A 19972-nucleotide genomic window follows, 5' to 3' on the forward strand; every position below is an offset into this window, starting at 1 on the left:
GTCCAATTCTGTTTATATAACGTAATCAAACCAGACAAAACAAATCAAGCTATAGACTTATGACTTATGAGTTGTACACTATTCTTTTTTTAAATTTTTTAAGTTTATTTTTAAGAAATAAAAAAGAACCATGTTTAACTTAAGTAAATTGTTAATAGTAGAACTTTGAATTATATATACTATCTGTGGGCCAGAGGACTAATACAGGCACCAATAATAGCCAGAAATCCTGCTTCCATCCCACTTAACTTAATGAGATCCTGAGTCCCAGTTACTTGTTTCCCAATATAATTGTGTTATTAATTTTTTTTCAGTATATTCTGAATCCCACTACTAAGAGAAGTTTAAAGGAATAAAATGTCACCAAATTAGAAAATAGGATTCCCTGGCACTTACTTATTCTCACAGATTTACAAATACCACATTTGCTAGAAAGTGGTTCAAATTGAACCTTGTGCACGTTCTGTTAGGAAAAAAAAAAAATGAAGAAGATACTTTGAGCAGCTCTTTTTAGTAGCTTCTCTTGGAGAGGAATCATTTCCCAGGCACCCTTGTAACCAAAGAACAACAACCCAAATATCCAAATGAAAAGAATTGTAATTTATCAAAAGGGTGAAGATTAAGGCTCCTGGTAATGTGACAGTAAAATCTGAAGTAAAACTGAAGCATTTCTCCCCAAACTTTAAATTGTCCTTATGAGATGTACGTATTTAAATGGTCTCAGAAGGATGATGTAAACTTTGAGAAGAAATGTTTCTAGATAGACATTTCAGAAGTGCTGATAGTTCAAAGAATCAATAGGGAACTTAGAGTAGATTCTTTTTTTTCTCTCTCTCTCTTTTTTGAGATAGAGTCTCACTCTACTGTCCAGGCTGGAGTGCAGTGGCATGATCTTGGTGTAACCTCTGCAGTGTAACCTCTGCCTCCTGGATTCAAGCGATTCTCCTGCCTCAGCCTCCCAAGTAGCTGGGATTACAGGCACCAAACCCAGCTAATTTTTTGTATTTTTAGTAGAGGCAGGGTATCACCATTTTGGCCAGGGTGGTCTTGAACCCCTGGCCTAAGGTGATCCACCCACCTTGGCCTCCCAAAGTGCTAGGATTACAGGTGTGAGCCACCGCACCCAGTCAGACTAGATTCTTTACTACTGGATTTGCTATTTTGCTTCAGCATGTGTGCACACTTTACCGTAGCTAAACCCAGCTGTGGCTGGTAAACAACTGCCCATCAGCCCAACTGGATATCGGAGACGGGTCATGAGACCTAAGGAGAAAGAGAAATCAATATTTCAAGCCTAGTTGCTAATACAGAAGAAAGAATGAAATATACTAGAAGATAGTATCATTCTTTAAATAATTAGGCAAACAAAATTCATTGTACCAGTTAGTCCATTTGCTTATTTTCCCATTTGAAAAACATTTTCCAAAAAAAAAAAAAATTCTCATTGTATACAATTTAAAGAATCTAAGAAAGTATAAAGACGACCCCAAAAGATCCCTCACAAAATCTTAGTATCCACAGATAGATTGTTATCATCTCGGTGAACATTTTTGCAAAAATCTCTATGTGCATAATTGAAAAATAAACACATCCAATATATTTTACAGAAGTATAAATATTTTGTTAAAAGCTTTTTGCACTATGCACGTAATTGATATATGTCATTGACTATAAACAGAGCTTAAATTTATTTCCAAGATTTCACTATTATAAAATATGCCATATGTCCTTGAACATACATTTGTCTGTACTTCTCAAATTATCACCTTATAAAATGTGATTTCCAGGTCCAAGAGTGCCCAGAAAGGCTATACTAATTTGTTCAACCACCAACGGTGTTGAAGTGTGCCCATTTTCTATACTCTTTTTTTTTTTTTTTTTTAATGCATGGTAGAGTAAATGAGACTTCATTTGGTTCAGTAAACACATAGAATTCTATACATTAAATGTCTCTTTTTTTCCTTTCAGTGACCCACTTAGGCATATACCTTACATTTCGACTTAGTTTAATAATCATTTATTATTTATTTATTCAACTAATATTTGTTAAAAGCCTGGTATGTGCTTTTAATAAAAGCTTTTAATAAAACACTATCTAGATGTTGGGAGACAGTAGAGAACAAGGCTGATGATTCCTGCTCTCATGAAGATTACATTCTAGTGAGAGGAAGAGAAAATAACAAGTGCATGCACACACAAGAAAAAGTATATGATGATGATTCAGTGCAAGGCAGATTAGATAACATACAGTTACTTTAGAGTGGGTGCTCAGGAAAGGCCTTTCTGACAAGATGACAGCTCTGCCGACCTTGTGACGAAGAGCCTTCCAGGCAGATGGAACAACATGTGCAAATGCTGGAAGACAGAAAGAGCTTGACCAGTGTAACAACAAAAAGAAGCATATATTAAGTGCCTATTGTGTGCAAGGCGCTCTTCTAGGTAGATTCCCAAAGATCACAGCAGATTCCAAGATTAGTAAAATGAGGACTCTGCCCACAGGGAGCTCTATCTCAGTGCAGGAAGACACGCAAAGAGAGGCCATTCTAATGTGAAAGGAATAAGTATTGTGCTGGAGATGCATATAGGGTGCCTTGGGACGTAGAGAAAGGGCACTTAACACATTGTTGGACTCAAAGAAGTCTTCGGAGGAAATGACTGAGATGAAACTAAAACATGGAGTTAACCCATGTGGAGAAACTAGGAAGGACCCTACTTTCTAAGTAGAGGTAACAGCATGAGATGAAACTTAGAAATGTGAAGCATGATGGTGGGCACTTGAGGTAGTAGAGCCAGATAAATTACACTGGAGAGGTAAGCAGTATTCTGGGTATGATGGGCCTCATAAGCCATACTAGGGAGCATTACATTTTCCTGCAGGTGAGAGGAAGCTATTGAAAAGTCCCAAGTTAGGAGGGCACAGTCAGATTTACATTTCTTTTTCTTTTCTTCTACTTTTTTTTTTTCAGATGAAGTTTCACTCTTGTTGCCCAGGCTGGAGTGCAATGGTGTGATCTCGGCTCACTGCAAACTCTGCCTCCCGGGTTCAAGCGATTCTCCTGCTTCAGCCTCTCTAGTAGGTGGGATTATAGGCATGCGCCACCATGACTGGCTAATTTTGTAGTTTTAGTAGAGATAGGGTTTCACCATGTTGGCAAGGCTGGTCTCAAACTCCTGACCTCAGGGGATCCACCTGCCTTGGCCTCCCACAGTGCTGGGATTACAGGCATGAGCCACTGTGCCCAGATTTACATTTCTGATAGATCACTCTGGTACTAGCAGAATGGATTAAGGGGAAATCAACACTGGAGGCAATGAGACCAGTTAAGAGGCTACTGCAGTTGTCCAAGTGAGCAATGATTAGCGTGGTACTAGAAGGTAGGGAGAGGCAAGGATCTATAGGAGACACATTTAGGATATGAAATCAATTGCATTTGAAAATTAATCAGAAGTGAGGTATTAAGAAGTATCTATTTAATTCCTATGCTTCCAACCCTTACAAGGGGCTGGATGATGCTGGTATTACCTGAGAGAGACAAAAGAAAGAGGACATTTGGAGGGAGAGTAATGGTGTAAGATGAAGCGTCTATTTCATAAGTGAAGTTCAGGGCCTGCAGGATTGCAAGTGCCTTTGTCTACAAGAGAGAAGATTATGCAAAAGGAGATGCCTAAGGTGAGAAGACAAGTGATCAGGGATGGATTCTGTAGGAAAACCACTATTTAAGGGAAGAGTAGAAGTAGGGCACGTTGGGAAGACCCACTAGGAACTTCTCAGTTAGAGAAGGCCAAAAAGGGGTGGTGTCAAACATCGAAGGAGCAACAAGTGACACTGCCAAATGTAGCAGAGAGGACCTGAACACATGAGAACTAGAAAGCACCACTGTACTGTCAAAATACGGGCCACTGGTCAAATAGGGAGTGCTGAAAGCAGAAGACAGATCGTAGATGTTTAAAAAGTAAATGGAAAGTGAGAGAGTGGAGACAGTGGATGTGGACACATTTTTCCAAAAGTGCAAATTACAAGAGCAATGTGTAAAGGGAGAAAGAATTAGGGCAGCAGGAGGAGAGTTGTTTTTGTTTTTAGGATAAGAAAGTCTTAAGCATGTTTATAGGATTAAGAGCTAAAGGGAGAAAGTCAAAACAGAAGAGATACAGGAGAGAAAGGAACAGTGGATTGGCAGGTAAGGGCAAGAGCACAGGCATGCCCTCATTACTACTGGAGGGAATGAGGATGACAGGGCATGGGGACAGAAGAGGAGACGGAGGTCGCTCATGCCTGGTGACTTCACTTTTCCTAGTGAGGTAGACAGATGGGAGATTTGCTAATAGGGCAGTGGTTAATTTTGGTAAAGGAGTCTTGAGAATGGTAAAAGTTTGAACAGGGAACAGGAATGGATACTTACCAGTGACTCTAAGACCTAGTTGAGGTTAAAGCCCTCATCTAACCTCATTTAACTTTTTCACCATAACCACTCTTTCTTAAGTTTTTTCTTTGGAGGAAGGAAAAAGAGGAATGTAAAGGAGAAAACTCAGAACTGACATCTTGACTCTATCTCTAGCTACAACTATGACCTTTATGGCCCCACCCAGATATTTTACCCTCACTCCTTAACCAAAATTCCAGTGACTGCCTGGAATATCCGTGTGAATGCATCCCACAAGTGGATAAAAATGTCCTTTGATATATTCCTGATACTTAGAACCAGTGTAATGGAAAAGTGAGCTCTTTCCAAAAGGAATATTCACTTTTCATGAGAGAAATCTAAAAAAGAAATGCATGACAAGAAGTCAAAGTAATATGAAATGCTACAGTGGATTCTGAATTCTGCAATGCTGAGGTAAGAAGATTCCCCATGGGCTCAGAGTGGTTCAGCACAGGCTGGGCAAGGGCTGAAGGCCAGAGAGGTGATTGTAATTGTGCTGGAGCTTTCTGGGATCCTATATCTGTCCACAGATGATAGGTTTGCACGAATAGCAATTATTGGAAACAATGACTGGGGAGATGGGTTAAATATGTTTCTGGTATAGTTACGCTAAATTGTAACTGTGGAAGGCTGTATTCTCTGTGACTTTTTATATTCTCCAAACAAGAAAGAACAGAGAATGAGAGATATAAGGGTAATTTTCTATTGCAATTGTCTAAAGTAGAGAGCAGATTTATTGGGGCAAAGGGAAAGAAGCATCATTATTTAGGGTATTTGAAATCTTATTACATTTAGTCCTATGTAAATTTCCAGAACAAATGCATAATGATTGATGACTATTTGCTTCTCTGTCATCTATCATTTTTCTAACCTGGTAGAAATATAAGAAATTGACCTACCTCTTGCCCCCAATCAACTAGAAAAATGAAGAGGCATCAATAAGAAATAATTGTTCAAAAGATAGGTTGTACTTCAAGCGCTTAAACTATTTCTACAGGGAGATTTGCTCCTGTTGAGTGCCTGATACCAAAGATGCATTGCCCATCAAGGGCCTGGCTCCCTGACTCACCCAGTTTGAAGTTCCCCACTTACCGGCCGCATTGTGCTGGTGATACCAGATTAACTCGGGGATTGATTGAAAGACGTGTCTTTCAGTCACATACCACTGTCCTGAGTCATTCTTTTTTATCTGATAATGTTTTATGGCAGCCTCTGTACTTCTACAATCAAGAAAATGTGAATTACTAGAAGAGTGAAAGATCACTTTGGATCTAAGCCAACTCATTAAACAATAGAACTCCAGTTCTAAAACTCATCCTAGCAACACTACACCGAGAAGTGGATTGACTAAATTCAACAAGTGCCTCCCCATGCCAAGAAAATTCCTCAACTAAATTATTGGGGCCTTAGATTCAAACATAACTTCAGCCAAAGTTGTCTGAGTGACAAGACCAGTGTTCAAAAAAGTAGATCTCACAATGAATACATATAAGTACATACTGAATATCAAGTATTGGTTAAATGAATGAACACAAGCACTGTAAGCAATTGGAGATGTGAGACAAGAAGGGAGGAAAAACCAATGCCAGGTGCATTAGTTAGCAGGTTACTGCTATGGTTAATTGGGGCTCAATACTTGTAGGAACCTAGGAGAGACTGGGGAACACACTTCACAGTTGTCCCACTGAAGTGCAAAGAAGCTGAGATATTTATTCACCAACTTCCATTCTCTTTAATGTAGGGTTGCTCCTGGGATGTTACCTCTCAGGCACTTTCAGCCTAGCCATAAGTCCCACAAGTTCCCACAGCCAGAGAACATCCTCAGGCAGACAGACACAGGAAGCTTTCTGAGTACAAGAGACCTTTCTGCAAGTGAATCCCAGAACAGATCAAGGGATATGAGGAAAGTGCCCAACAGTGTCTACTACAACTTTACTTGATGGTTGAGAAAAGGAAGACAGGAGAGGTTAAGAAGTGTACCCAGTGTCACATAGAGCATGCTAGGGATATATCACAGACTGGCTGGTTTTTCTAACTTCCAGGCCAACAATTTTTTCCCTAAGCTAAGCTCTCACTAACATTCTCTATGTGATAGAGACTGTCCCAGGGATTATTTCTATAGTAACCAAAATCGCAAGTGCTTACCTTCTAGCTCCTATAAATACGGAAATTGTGTAGGATCCTAAATGTCTTGAATCTCTGACAATAAATGCACCTTCTTTAGACTGCAAAAAAAAAAAATCATTTATTGAATAAGTCTATTCCTTCTTAGAAAGACAAACCTACAACTCAGGGATGAAAATCAAAGCTATATTAACCTACCATAAATAAGCGACCTACTATATTCTCAATATAAATAATTAGATTGTCTTTACAAGTACACAAAATCTTATCTCCCTTATAGATTTAGAAGTCACACCTGTAAAATAAAATGTAATTGGGACATGCATTTATAATGTATTTTAGAATATTGTTACTGATTTTTCTAAGAAAAATTCTCTATTTGACAACCTTGTACCCTATTATTTATTTTTGTTATATTGATCAGGATAATAGATTAAAAATCACTGTAGAATAGGAAGAACACTGGGACAGACTGACCGGATTGTACTTTGCACTTTGGAAGAAGAGCAACAGGGTGGCAGGGAGGAACACAGCTGGGGCAGCAGGGAGTGGGGAAGGACACCAGAGTTCATGGGAAGGAGAGAGAAAGAACAGATTTGGGGGAGTCTGAAAAGAAAAGCAAAAGGAACCATATTAGTTGTAATAGGGGTATGGGAGAGATGAAAATAAATGGTAAAGGGGAGAACATGATCATAAACCTGAAGTTATATTATAAATTAGATTCCTATTAACACTTTTTGGGAGATGCCAATAGAGCTGTAAATTGCTTTCAAAGAATCTTGAATGTTGGATTGTTTTGATTCGTTTGTTTGATATTGTAAAATGATTTAGCTTTACTGAGTGTACTTATGCTTATGAATAGGGAAAATACGTCTCAGAATCTTGTCAAACCCATAGAAGCTTACGCTTACAAAGTGCTGGTGTTATTTACTTTGTGCTTGAGAATTGCAGAACTCAAATAGCATGGTCTGACCCTCAAGGTAAATGTATTACATTAAGTAGAATCTTCTCCTTCTCATTCCAGATATTCACCAATTAAAACACTTTGACCAAGCCTTATTCCCTGGCCAAAATGTTTTAACCAAAGAATCTCTTGCAGCCATTTGAAATAATAAAATCTAGCTTTTACTATATTCCTATGGTGTACAAGGGTTCTGTTACATACCACAGAGGACACGATGTAAAAGACAAAGATGAAAAAGTAAAGTTGAATGTATTGTGTATATGTATATAATACACACAAACAAGTACATATAATATGTATATAAAGTTGCATATGTAGTGATCGCTTCATAGAAACAAAGTAGAAAGGGTACAAGCAAGATTTCCTGACTACAAAGGAATAAAACCAGAAATTAATAACAAACTCAAAAGTAAAAAAGCTCCTATCACCTGTAGATTTTTAAATTTTCTTCCTTCCTTTCCTTCTTTTCCTTCTCTCTTTCTCTCTTTCTTTCTTTCTTTCTTTTTGAGATGGAGTCTCACTTCATCACCCAGGTTAGAGTGCAATGGCATGATCTCGGCTCACTGCAACCTCTGCCTCCCAGGTTCAAGCCATTCTCCTCTTCTCCTGCCTCAGCCTCCCCAGTAGCTGGAATTACAGGCACATGCCACCACGCCCGGCTAATTTTTGTATTTTTAGTAGAGACGACGTTTCACCGTGTTGGCCAAGCTGGTCTCAAAATCCTGACCTCAAGTGATCCACCCGCCTCAGCCTCCCAAAATGCTGGGATTACAGGCGTGGGCCACCATGCCTGTGCTTTTAAATTCTCTTTCACATAGCTCAAGGAAATTCAAATAAAAGTAAAAAATATCTAGAAAGTAATAAGGAAACATCACATATTAGAACCTCTGCTATGCAGTTCAAGCAGTACTCAGAAAAATAAATTTATAGTCTTATTACTTATATCAATAAACAATAGCAATAAAAAATAAGCGTATTCAACTCAAGAAATTAGGATTAAAAACTATAAAGCCCAAGTCAAGTAGAAGAAATGAATTAATAAAGACAAAATAGAAAATAATAAATTATTAAAGAAAGAATATAATATGACTAGTAAATTCAAAATCTGATTGCTTAGGAAAAAATAATAGATAAACTGCTAATTAACCTAATCACTAAATAATGGTGAAAACTCATCAAAAATAATAAGTCACAAGGAGAAAATTATCAAGAATCCAGTAAAAATTAAGGAATTTACTTGATTCTATACAATAAATTTGGAAACTCGAATGAAATGGATAATAAACTAGCAAGACATAAAATTTATCAAAATTGAATGCAGAAGAGTTAGGAATCTTTTTTTTTTTTTTTTTTTTTTTTTTTTTGAGACGGAGTCTGGCTCTGTCGCCCAGGCTGGAGTGCAGTGGCCGGATCTCAGCTCACTGCAAGCTCCGCCTCCCGAGTTTACCCCATTCTCCTGCCTCAGCCTCCGGAGTAGCTGGGACTACAGGCGCCCGCCACCACGCCCGGGTAGTTTTTTGTATTTTTTAGTAGAGACGGGGTTTCACCGTGTTAGCCAGGATGGTCTCGATCTCCTGACCTCGTGATTCGCCCGTCTCGGCCTCCCAAAGTGCTAGGATTACAGGCTTGAGCCACCGCGCCCAGCCTAGGAAACTTAATGGACCTGTTGAGTAGAAAAATTGATAGGGTTTTTAAAAAGCTATCACTTTTTTTTTTTTTTTTTGAGACAGAGTCTCACTCTGTCACCAGGCTGGAGTGCAGTGGCATATCTCGGCTCACTGCAACCTCTGCCTCCCCGGTTCAAGCGATTCTCTTGCCTCAGCCTCCAAAGTGCTGGGATTATAAGCGTGAGCCACTGAGCCCAACCAAAAGCTACCACATTTAAGCAGTACTATAGTCACACATTACAATGTACTGAACCTTAAACAAAAAAAAATGGTATAGAGATGAAACTATGCCAGAGCACATGACATGAAAAGAAGAAAAACTTTTCCGTTTGTATGTATAAAATGAGCTTAATATCAATAATCAACAGCACAGCCAGAACTGTGCACAAAAGAGAAAACTACTGACCAGTCTTATCAATGTAAAACTTCTAAATAAAATGTTAAGAAACAAATCCAGTGGCACAAAATAATGATATACCATGACCAAGAAGAATTGCATGACGAGTGTAAGAATAATTCAATATTTGGGATTTTATTAATATAATTTATCATATTATTAGGTTTGTGCAAAAGTAATTGTGGTTTTTTTCCATTAAAAGTAACTAAAAGTAATGGCAAAAACCACAGTTGCTTTTGAACCAACCTATACAGCAGACCTAAGGAGAAAAACCACATGAACATCCCTAGAGATGTTGAAGAGCCGTTTGACAAATTTCAACTTCTAGTATCAATTTTTAAAAATCCTCAATAAAATAGGAATGTGTGTGTACTTCCTTAACACAATAGCACTTAGTCTCAAATCCAGCCTTGTGCTATACGTGGAAATCATTCCAAATAAAATCTCAAAAAGGGCTGGGCGCAGTGGCTCATGCCTGTAATCCCAGCACTTTGGGAGACCGAGGCAGGCAGATCACTTGAGGCCAGGAGTTCAAGACCAACCTGGCCAACACAGCAAAACCCCGCCTCTACTGAAAGTACAAAATGGTGCCACATGACCGTAATCCCAGCTTCTTGGGTGACTGAGGCACGAGAATTGCTTGAACCCGGGAAGCAGAGGCTGCAGTGAGCCGAGATTGTGCCACTGCCTTCCAGTTTGGGCAACAGAGCAAGATGGTCAAAAAACAAACAAACAAACAAACAAAAAACGGGAAAAAAGAAATAATGCCCACTACTATCATCCCTGGCATTTCATACTGTTCTGGTGACACTAGTCAATTCAACTAAGTGAGAGGCAAACATTAAAAGTACTATATTAAAATTATAAAAGAGGAGTTGAAATCATCACTGTTGGCTGCTGATTGTATACTGAAAACCCAAGAGAATCAAGTGAAAACCTACTACATAAAACATGAGAATTTACCAAAATTATCAGTTACAAAATTAATTCACAGAAATAAAAAGCTTCATAAGTAAAAACAAGATATACTCATTTATGACACCAACACAAAAGATGAAATTCTTTAAGATAAACTTAAAAATAAATATACAAAAGTTGGATGAAGAAAACTCTAAAATGCTCCTGAAGAATACAAAAATGTTTACTTTTCTCTTTAGGTGTTTAATATACCTATGGTTATTTTTCCAAGAGGTATGAATCTAATTTTAAATTTTTTCTATATGAATATCAATATATGGCTTCTAGAACAAAAGGGTCCCCAAACCTCATTGATTTGTAATGCCTGAAAATTTTTTCCCAATTTAATCTGTACATTTAATGCAACCACAAGGTGATTCTGAAGTTTATATGGACAAAAATATATATTAATATATCCAGAATATTTCTGAAAAAGAATAATGAGGGAGGCTAGCCACACTAGAGACAGCCTCAGTACTTAAAACAGTGTAGTAGTCCTCTGTGAGGACTGATCAATAAAACCAAGTAGAAAGCCCAGATATAGTCCGAAATAGGGATTTTGTTTATCATGACAGTGGCATCTCAAATCAGTGCACAAAGGTGGATGTTTGGTAACCATCCAGAAGAAAATAAAGTCGGATCCATATCTTACTCCTTACATCAGGAAAAATTACAAATGGATCAAAGATACAAATGCATAAAATAAAACCACTAAAGCGATCAAGAAACATGAGAATATTTTTTAACAACCTGGGGATGGGAAAGGCAATACATATAAAATTCAAATACTCTTCAGCCCAAAAGACCATAAGACAATAGAAAAACTGCAGGAAATAACGCCATATGTCACAAAGGGCTAATTTCCTTAATATAGCTACATAGGTCCTACAAATTCTGAGAAAAACCTCAAAAACCGAATAGAAAACAATGCAAAGGATATGAACAAAGAGTTCACAGAAAAGGAAATACAGACATACAAAATTTAGCATATAAAAATGCTTAGCATTCCCAGAATATGAGAAATGCAAATTAAATCCACACTGAGATCAGGTGTCAGAGAGCAAAGATCCAGATGTTTTCTATAAAGTGCCGGCTGAAAAGGCTGTGGGAAAACAGACTCGCTGTTTTCTGGTAGACATATAAATTGATACAAATCCTACTGAGGACATTTCAATACCTGTTAAAATTAGAAATGTGTATTTCATTTGACCCAGAATTTGCACCTTTGAGGGTTTATCCTACAAACCCATATAAATGGGAAAAGATATGTGTATAGGTTATGGATGGTAGCATTGTTTCAACAGCAAAAGGATGTATACTATTTAATTTTCATACTGAAGAATTGGTTTTAAAAATTGTGATACACTCAAACTAAGGAATACTATGCAGGTATAAAATGAAGGAGGACACGTTTTGTGTACTGATGTGGAAAGATTCTAAATATATATCCTTATGTGAAAAAATAATATATATGTAACTGTATATAGTATGCTATCATTTGTGTAAAAGTAGCAACACAAGAAAATATATTTGAACTTCCTTGTGTATGTGTTAAATATCTTGGAAAGGACACAAAATAAACTAATAGTAGTTTTTCTGTGGGGAGGGAAATTGGTGGCTTGCAGACAAGATGGAAGAAAACTTTCCAAAATCTTTCGATTTTGAACCACGTGAACATACTGACTATTGAAATATGAAATAAATAAAAATTATTGGATATTGCCATGAATTGTTTGTGCAGTAAATTTGAAAATAAATTTAAAATAGGCAATTCTCTAGGTAAATATAAGTTATCAAACATTTCAAAAAGAAAAGGAAATTCAATCAGTAATCACGTATCTACCTGCTTTTAAAAGCAGCATATCTGGACTATGTTACAGGACAGTTATAGTAGCTAACCAACCAATATAAACTATTCCCGAGATACGAAAGACAGCCAAAGCCCCACTCCTTAACTCATTTTATGATGTTAATGTAACCTTTATACTAAAATCAAAGAGAACAGAAAATTATAAGCCAGGCTCCCTTTTGAACATAACAGGATAAATGCTGAATAGAATATAAGGAAACCCAAACCAGAATATGTATTTTAAATGCCATGTGACAAGTAGGAGGGCCAGATGTATTTTTAAAATAAAAATTAGAAGGCCGGATGTAGTGGCTCACGCCTGTAATCCCAGCACTTTGGGAGGCCAAGGCGGGAGGATCATGAGGTCAAGAGATGGAGACCATCCTGGTTAACACAGTGAAACCCCGTCTGTATAAATATACAAAAAATTAGCCGGGCGTGGTGGTGGGGGCCTGCGGTCCCAGCTACTCGGGAGGCTGAGGCGGGAGAATGGCGTGAACCCGGGAGGCGGAGCTTGCAGTGAGCCGAGATCGCGCCACTGCACTCCAGCCTGGGCAACGAGTGAGACTCCCTCTCAAAAATAAATAAATAAATAAATAAATAAATAAATAAATAAATATAAAAATTAGAAAATACATAAATTAGAAAAACATTTTTGAGATAGAAAAAAATATGTATACTTTAAATATCCCATGCTTTATACACACATACACACTCATTTCCGATAAAGACCCAGATGTGGAAAGCAAATCCTTAATACATTTAAAAGAGGATAGAAATCCATTAATTACTTCAAGAGGAAGAAAAGTTTCTTATACTAAGAAGAAAAGAAGCATAGATAATAAAGGAAAATTTGAGAAATGTGACCACATTAACCTTTTTAAATTCTATGCAAGAAAACAGCATAAAGTTTTCCTAAAAGCCAGAAACCAGAAGAATATATTTACAACATATAGCTGACAAAAAAGATTGGTATTCAAAATATTATTTATTTATTTATTTTATTTTTTATTTTTGTTTGAGATGGAGTCTCACTCTGTCACCCAGGCTGGAGTGCAGTGGCGTGATCTTGGCTCACTGCAATCTCCACCTCCCAGGTTCAAGCGATTCTCCTGCCTCAGCCTTCTGAGTAGCTGGGATTAGAGGCGCCCACCACCATGCCTGGCTAATTTTTGTATTTTCAGTAGAAATGGGGTTTCGGCATGTTGGCCAGGCTGGTCTCGAACTCCTGACTTCAAATGATCCACCTGCCGTGGCCTCCTAAAGTGCTGGGATTACAGGCTTTAGCCATCGCCCCTGGCTGTATTTTTTAAATATAGACTTACAAGTTCAAAAGGCAAGCACTATAGAAAAGTGGACAAAAAATGTTGACAGGCATGTCACAGAAGAGTAAGCTCAACTGGCCTACAGACACTTCAAAAGTAACTCAATTGCACTGGTAATCAAGAAAATGAAAAGGTATACAATTTTTCACCCAATGAATTGAAAAAAAAAACTGTGAAAGTACTTGCCACCTGCTGGCAAGAATGTTGGGAACCAGTTTATCTCATTCACCACAAAAGCATAAATTAGTATAACCATTTTGAATCATGTTTTGAAAATATCTAATAATGTTAAATCTGCACATAACCTGTGACCACATAATTCCATCTCGCCCTGTGTACAAAATGACATTTATAAGAAAATTCATTGCAGCACTGTTTGTAACAGTAACAAATCAAAAACATTTTGAATGTTTATCCACATTGAATACAATTGTATATAGTCATATCATGAAATACGCTAATATACAGTTAAAGGAATGTATTTGATCTATAGTATACATACCCATATCGATAAACTTTGAAAACATAATGTTTAACTAAAAAATCCACATACATATGATCTCCTTTCTATCAAATGGTAGAATACATAAAATAACATTATAGGTTGTTTATGTGCATGCATATATGACCAAAATTTAAACACATGGAGAAAACAGGAACATACCCTTCTACTGTGATTGCCTCTAAGGAATGAGAGAGGACCAAGAAGATGAAGGGGGTGGGCTTCAACTGTATCTGTAATGTTTTATTTATTTTTAAAATGTCATGGCCAAATTTTAATATTTGCCATGTCTGGGTTGTGGGCCTCTGCGTATAATTCCCTATTCAAGTTTCTGAAAAGAGATGAGACCCTTGCCTTGTCTAGTTTCTTTTCAGATGCAGAAGCTCTTATACTGAATCTCCACAGCCCAGTGATCTGGGCCATATTACCTGTGCCCAGTGTGCTAACTGCAGACCTCCTCTGGGACTTTCCTTCTCTCATTCTGCCCACCTGTCATAACATTTTATTTCTCCATGTTGGAACTATTAATGTCATCTTACAAAAGGCCATTTGCTGTGACCATACCAAGAAGATAGCATATTTTCTGCCACACTCAGTTTCCTCCAAGCAAGCAAGGCCTGTCCAACCTCCATCCGTGGTCACCTGAGATGGGCCTGTGTCCCTCATTCTCTGCCTATAGCCCCTGCTATGAAGTGGGTCTTCATTGTACCCTGAGCCATTACTGGCATTGAGTTTTGAGTTACAGAACTGATTCTTTCTCATTCGCATTTCTAGATTTCCTCAATATCCAACAGCAGAGCAAAATGACACACATACTCTTACCTAGTTTCTAGTTTTGACTCTACTTTTACCCACAGTTAACGTTTACTGACAGTTGGAAATTTAAACTATAGGTAGCTTTGTTTTGGTTTGACCTAAATGAGTAGTTTTGATATGAGTTTGATATTTTGGCTATTCTACTCTTTCCTTTGTTTCCAAAGAACAAAGACACTGCAGCAGCAGGTATTTTTCTTTGTTTATGTTTTTAATGAGTCTAACCTAAGTTCCTGAGGATCAAGTTTATACTTTACTGCCTTTGATGCAAAGGTTATAATGAGCAACTCAAATACAGGACTCCAGACTGGGCGTGGTGGTTCACACCTGTAATCTCAGCACTTTGGGAGGCCAAGCCAGGCTGATCATTTGAGCTCAGTAGTTCAAGACCAGTTGGGCAGCATGGCAAAACCCCATCTCTATAAAAAATACAAAGAAACTAGCCAGGCATGGTGGCACGCCTGTAGTTCCAGCTACTCGGAAGACTGAGGTGGGAGGACAGCTTGAAGCCCAGGAGGTCAAGACTTCAGTCAGCTGTTATCGAGCCACTACACCTCAACCTGGGTGACACAGTGAGACCATGTCTCAAAATAAATAAATAAATAAATAAATAAATAAATAAATAAATAAATATATTTTTATATATATATATGTAGAGAGAGAGAGAGAGAGACTCCATTGGCTTGGCAGAATGCACCTTGGAGTGAGTGCAGTAGTCTCCATATGTTAGAGCTGAAATCCTTTCAGGAGAAACATATTTCTGAAATTATAATGAAAGTTGTTGGAAAATATGATCTAACACAAATATATCTGATTTACAGCTTCACATAAAATACATAGTTGGGATATAATGATATTTTAGAACTAGAAAAGACAAGAAATAATATACTTTTTTAGTTGGTTAAAGTCTTTATAAGTACTTCTCAGAAATATTGAAAATGTCCACAAATATATTGAATTACCTCTTGTCTCAATAGACGTTCTGCCTGATTTCTGGTAATGTTTCTATGGTACCACCTGTAAAAGCAATAAAAATGATTTTTAAATTTTATATTCAATTTTTTTTAGAAAAAAACAGGGCTCCATTTCCTTCATTTTTAAGAACTTACTTCAGATCTGATCTTAGAAAGTTGAGTGTTTTTTTTTTAATTCAGATAAACAATAATATATCATTATGGGTTAATTAAGTTTAATATAATTTTATGTTCAAGCCAATATCTAGTTTATTCTATCATATCTCAAGTCAACTTCTAATATATACTTAGTATACATTATGAATGATTTAACTTCTTATAGATTTCCATGAAAGGTATGTGGTAAAGACCTCATCATCTTGAACAAACAGAGTTTTGGCAAACTAAAAAAATACTCATGTCTGTCTTTCCTCTCAGAAACTTCCTACTTACATGTTTTTATAGGTGCTTTGTTACGCCTTCCAAAAATTAAAGCCCATTTTTACTTTTCTGACACTCCTAAGTGCATTACATTATATATAGTCAGTAGTTAGTAGATGTTCTCACTTTTAAGTGGGAGATAACAGGGGGAACACATAGCCATAGAGATGGAAATAATGGACACTGGGGACTCCCAAAGCAGGGAGGATCGAAGCGGGGTGAGTTGAAAAATGACTTATTGTATAAAATGTTCACTATTTGGGTGATGAGTACACCAGAAACCCAATACCCACCATTACACAATACACTGTTGTTAGAAAAAAAAAAAGAAAAAAACTTGCACGTGTACCCCCTAGATCTAAAATAAAATTTTTTAAAAATCAAAAAACAGAATACATGTAACAACCAATACATGAACTTGCCTCTGACACCCTCTCCCACCCCATCTCTCTCCTGAGGCTCCTGTCACTCACTGAGCTTCAGTCTCATTGGAATTCTTTCCTTCCCCAGATTCACCAACCCCTTTTCTGCCCTCAATCATGCTGTTTTCTCTGCATGAAACATGTCATTAAATGACTTTAGAATATCAGAAGTACACACAGTAAACATAATTAACTAATATTGTAAGCTAAACATACAGTTTGATATAATACCTAGTCAATAAGCAAATGTTGTACAGGAAGGAGAAAGAAAAAATGGTAGAACAAAAGAGAGAGAAAGGAAAACTGAAAGGCTTTCATTTCAAAACAAGACTTTAAAAAAAATTTAATGCTTCACAAATTTGCATGTCATCCTTGCACAGGGAACATGCTAATCTTCTCTGTATTGTTCCCATTTTTAGTATATGTGCTGCCGAAGCAAGCACTCAAAAACAAGATTTTTAAGAAGATTTTAAACTTAATCTAATATTGCCAGATAGAAGTATGTGACAAATTCAAGATCCTTTAAAATAATTCCGAATTCTATCAAGCAGGAAAGAGACTGAATGAATGGAACTTAGAGGATGCAAGAGCACAGTATTTCAGAATTTCATCTATTTAGATCAGATTATAAAAGTTAGAAGGGGTTTTTAAAACAAAAAAATATATATAAGTAAAACTGTAACTCTTTTTTTTTTTTTTTTTTTTTTTTTTTTTGAGACGGAGTCTCGCTCTGTCGCCCAGGCTGGAGTGCAGTGGCGCGATCTCGGCTCACTGCAAGCTCCGCCTCCCGGGTTCACGCCATTCTCCCGCCTCAGCCTCCCGAGTAGCTGGGACTACAGGCGCCCGCCACCACGCCCGGCTAGTTTTTTGTATTTTTAGTAGAGACGGGGTTTCACCATGTTAGCCAGGATGGTCTCGATCTCCTGACCTCGTGATCCACCCGCCTCGGCCTCCCAAAGTGCTGGGATTACAGGCTTGAGCCACCGCGCCCGGCCGCGTTAACTGTAACTCTTATACCTAGACAACACTGATTACAAGTAAGACCAAATGATGTGCATGAAGGAGTTAGGGACAGGAATCCTATTTACATTTTGTTTTAATCCAGCACGTCCAGCTACAGGTGAGTAGAAACATTCTGTATGTTATGTGAATACCTCTGGTACCATGTCCCAATCTTAGATTTCTGATCAATAAGTAAACAGTATTGTGTTCTTGAATTTTTGATCTAGAAACCCCATTAGATCTGAGAAGGTGAATCTGCTTCCCTTAGTAAGTGACTTTCTAACTGTGAGAAGATTAAGGATTCCGTGTAGAGATAATGAGATAAATGAAACTCATACTTCTGTAAAGTTCAGCAATAATCAACATGTTTGGTATTTAAAATATCTATTATTTTAAGAGAATCTAGTGTATTAGATTTTTGCCTCTGATTTAAAGGGCATAATTAATTTTAAACTGGTTATTTGAAGTTGAAGATAATTTGACTCGTTTTTAAAACGATATTTATACAGTTAAAGGAACTTGATTTCCCACATTTATAAGTTTAGTTTATTAGATTTCCAGGATCATTTAAAGACTTGCATAGGGCTTTTTACAATTGTAAATTTGCCCTGTCAGGCATGTGAAGTACTTTGAAAGAAAACTGAATTTATTCAGTTTATTAATGCAAATTAAAAGTTTCCAAAAATTTAATTAACTGAGCTTATAAATCGGACTGATTGTTTAAGGATATCTAGTATGTTGAGTTTGAATTAAGCTGATTGTTCTTACTTTTTTAGATTTATATATAGTATACCAAATTTTATAAGTCGAATTTGAGGACTTTCTGAAAACTAGGTTTTTATGTTGTAATGTTGAAAATTCGGATATTTCATTTAAAGCCAAAGTAGCCATAAATCTTTCTATGCACAAATGTTCCCCTGAAATATCAGAACTCCACATTGACGCAGCATTCCTTCCACTATACCCACCCTCCCTCAACACACACTACCTGCTACCACCTTTAGACCTCAAGTCACTTCCTCAGACACAACCCAACATCCTCCATCTAAATTACATCCCCTGCCGTGTTTTCTTCCACAGTGCCCAATACTGTTCCTTCAAAACACTACAGTTTTTTTTTTTTCAACTTTTATTTTAAGTTCCGGGGTACATGTGCAGGATATTCAGTTTTGTTACATAGGTAAATGTGTGCCATAGTGGTTTGCTGCACAGATCAACTCATCACCTAGGTATTAAGCCCAGCATCCATTACCTGTCCTTCCTGATGTTCTCCCTCCCCTTGCCGCCCTCACCCCACCCACAGCCCCAGGCTCCAGTGTGTCATAACACTACGATTTAAAATTGTATGTTTATGGGCTGGGCACGGTGGCTCACGCCTGTAATCCCAGCACTCTGGGAGGTCGAGGTGGGCGAATCACGAGGTTAGGAGATTGAGACCATCCTGGCTAACACGGTGAAACCCCGTCTCTACTAAAAAAAAAAAAAAAAAAAAAAAAAAAAATTAGCCAGGTGTGGTGACAGGCGCCTGTAGTCCCAGCTACTTAGGAGGCTGAGGCAGGAGAATGGCATGAACCCAGGAGGCGAGCTTGAGTGAGCCAAGATCACGCCACTGCACTCCAGCCTGGGTGACAGAGCGAGACTCTGTCTCAAAAATAAATAAATAAAATTGTACATTTACTTGTGGACTTAGGGTTGTTTAATGTCTATTTTTTTCCCAAGAAACTGTAAGTTCCATAACTCTGCATATTTCATGTTGTTATATCTGGTACATCATAAGTATACAATAAATACAGATGGAACAAATAAGGTTTTGAGGACTGAAGTAACAAAGGAGTGTTGAATGCCTGTAAATAATAGGCCAGGTGGACCAAACTGTAAATGTTTTTCCTGTTAGTTTCATAGTTCATGAAATAATAATAATCACTAGAATGTATTGAATATTTATTATGTAATAGATAGAATAGGTATTATTGTCTCTGCTTTTCAGATCATTCAGAGGTTTAGAGACATTAGGTAACTCTGCCCTGAACCAAAGCACTAGTCAATGCTGATGCCAGGATTTGGACCCAGGTTGCTCCCATTTATATACACATGCTCTAGTACTTAAACCTAGGGCAGTAACTTTTGTACAGTCA

At 37.4% G+C, this 19972-nt stretch overlaps 1 protein-coding gene and 1 non-coding gene across 4 annotated transcripts in view; both read right to left on the reverse strand.

Annotated features, from left to right (window-relative positions):
* The window catches only part of TXK (TXK tyrosine kinase), a 69295-nt gene that overhangs the window by 23049 nt on the left and 26274 nt on the right, over nucleotides 1-19972 (reverse strand). For all 3 annotated transcript variants that reach the window (XR_001902491.3, XM_017958685.3, XM_003898654.4), the window contains 4 exons: nucleotides 15982-16036; nucleotides 6567-6646; nucleotides 5514-5641; nucleotides 1189-1263 (listed from right to left, as the gene is read on the reverse strand). Coding sequence is in view for 2 of the 3 variants with exons in the window: in XM_017958685.3 (XP_017814174.1) it covers nucleotides 1189-1263; nucleotides 5514-5641; nucleotides 6567-6646; nucleotides 15982-16036 (338 nt within the window). In the remaining variant the exon portion in view is untranslated. The remainder of the gene's footprint in view (nucleotides 1-1188; nucleotides 1264-5513; nucleotides 5642-6566; nucleotides 6647-15981; nucleotides 16037-19972) is intronic.
* Nucleotides 17171-17278, reverse strand: LOC116274407. The gene has a single exon (XR_004183011.1). It is a non-coding gene; the product is annotated as a U6 spliceosomal RNA (small nuclear RNA).

This window comes from Papio anubis, chromosome 3, assembly GCF_008728515.1.
Source record: "Papio anubis isolate 15944 chromosome 3, Panubis1.0, whole genome shotgun sequence".
Lineage (NCBI taxonomy): Eukaryota > Metazoa > Chordata > Mammalia > Primates > Cercopithecidae > Papio > Papio anubis.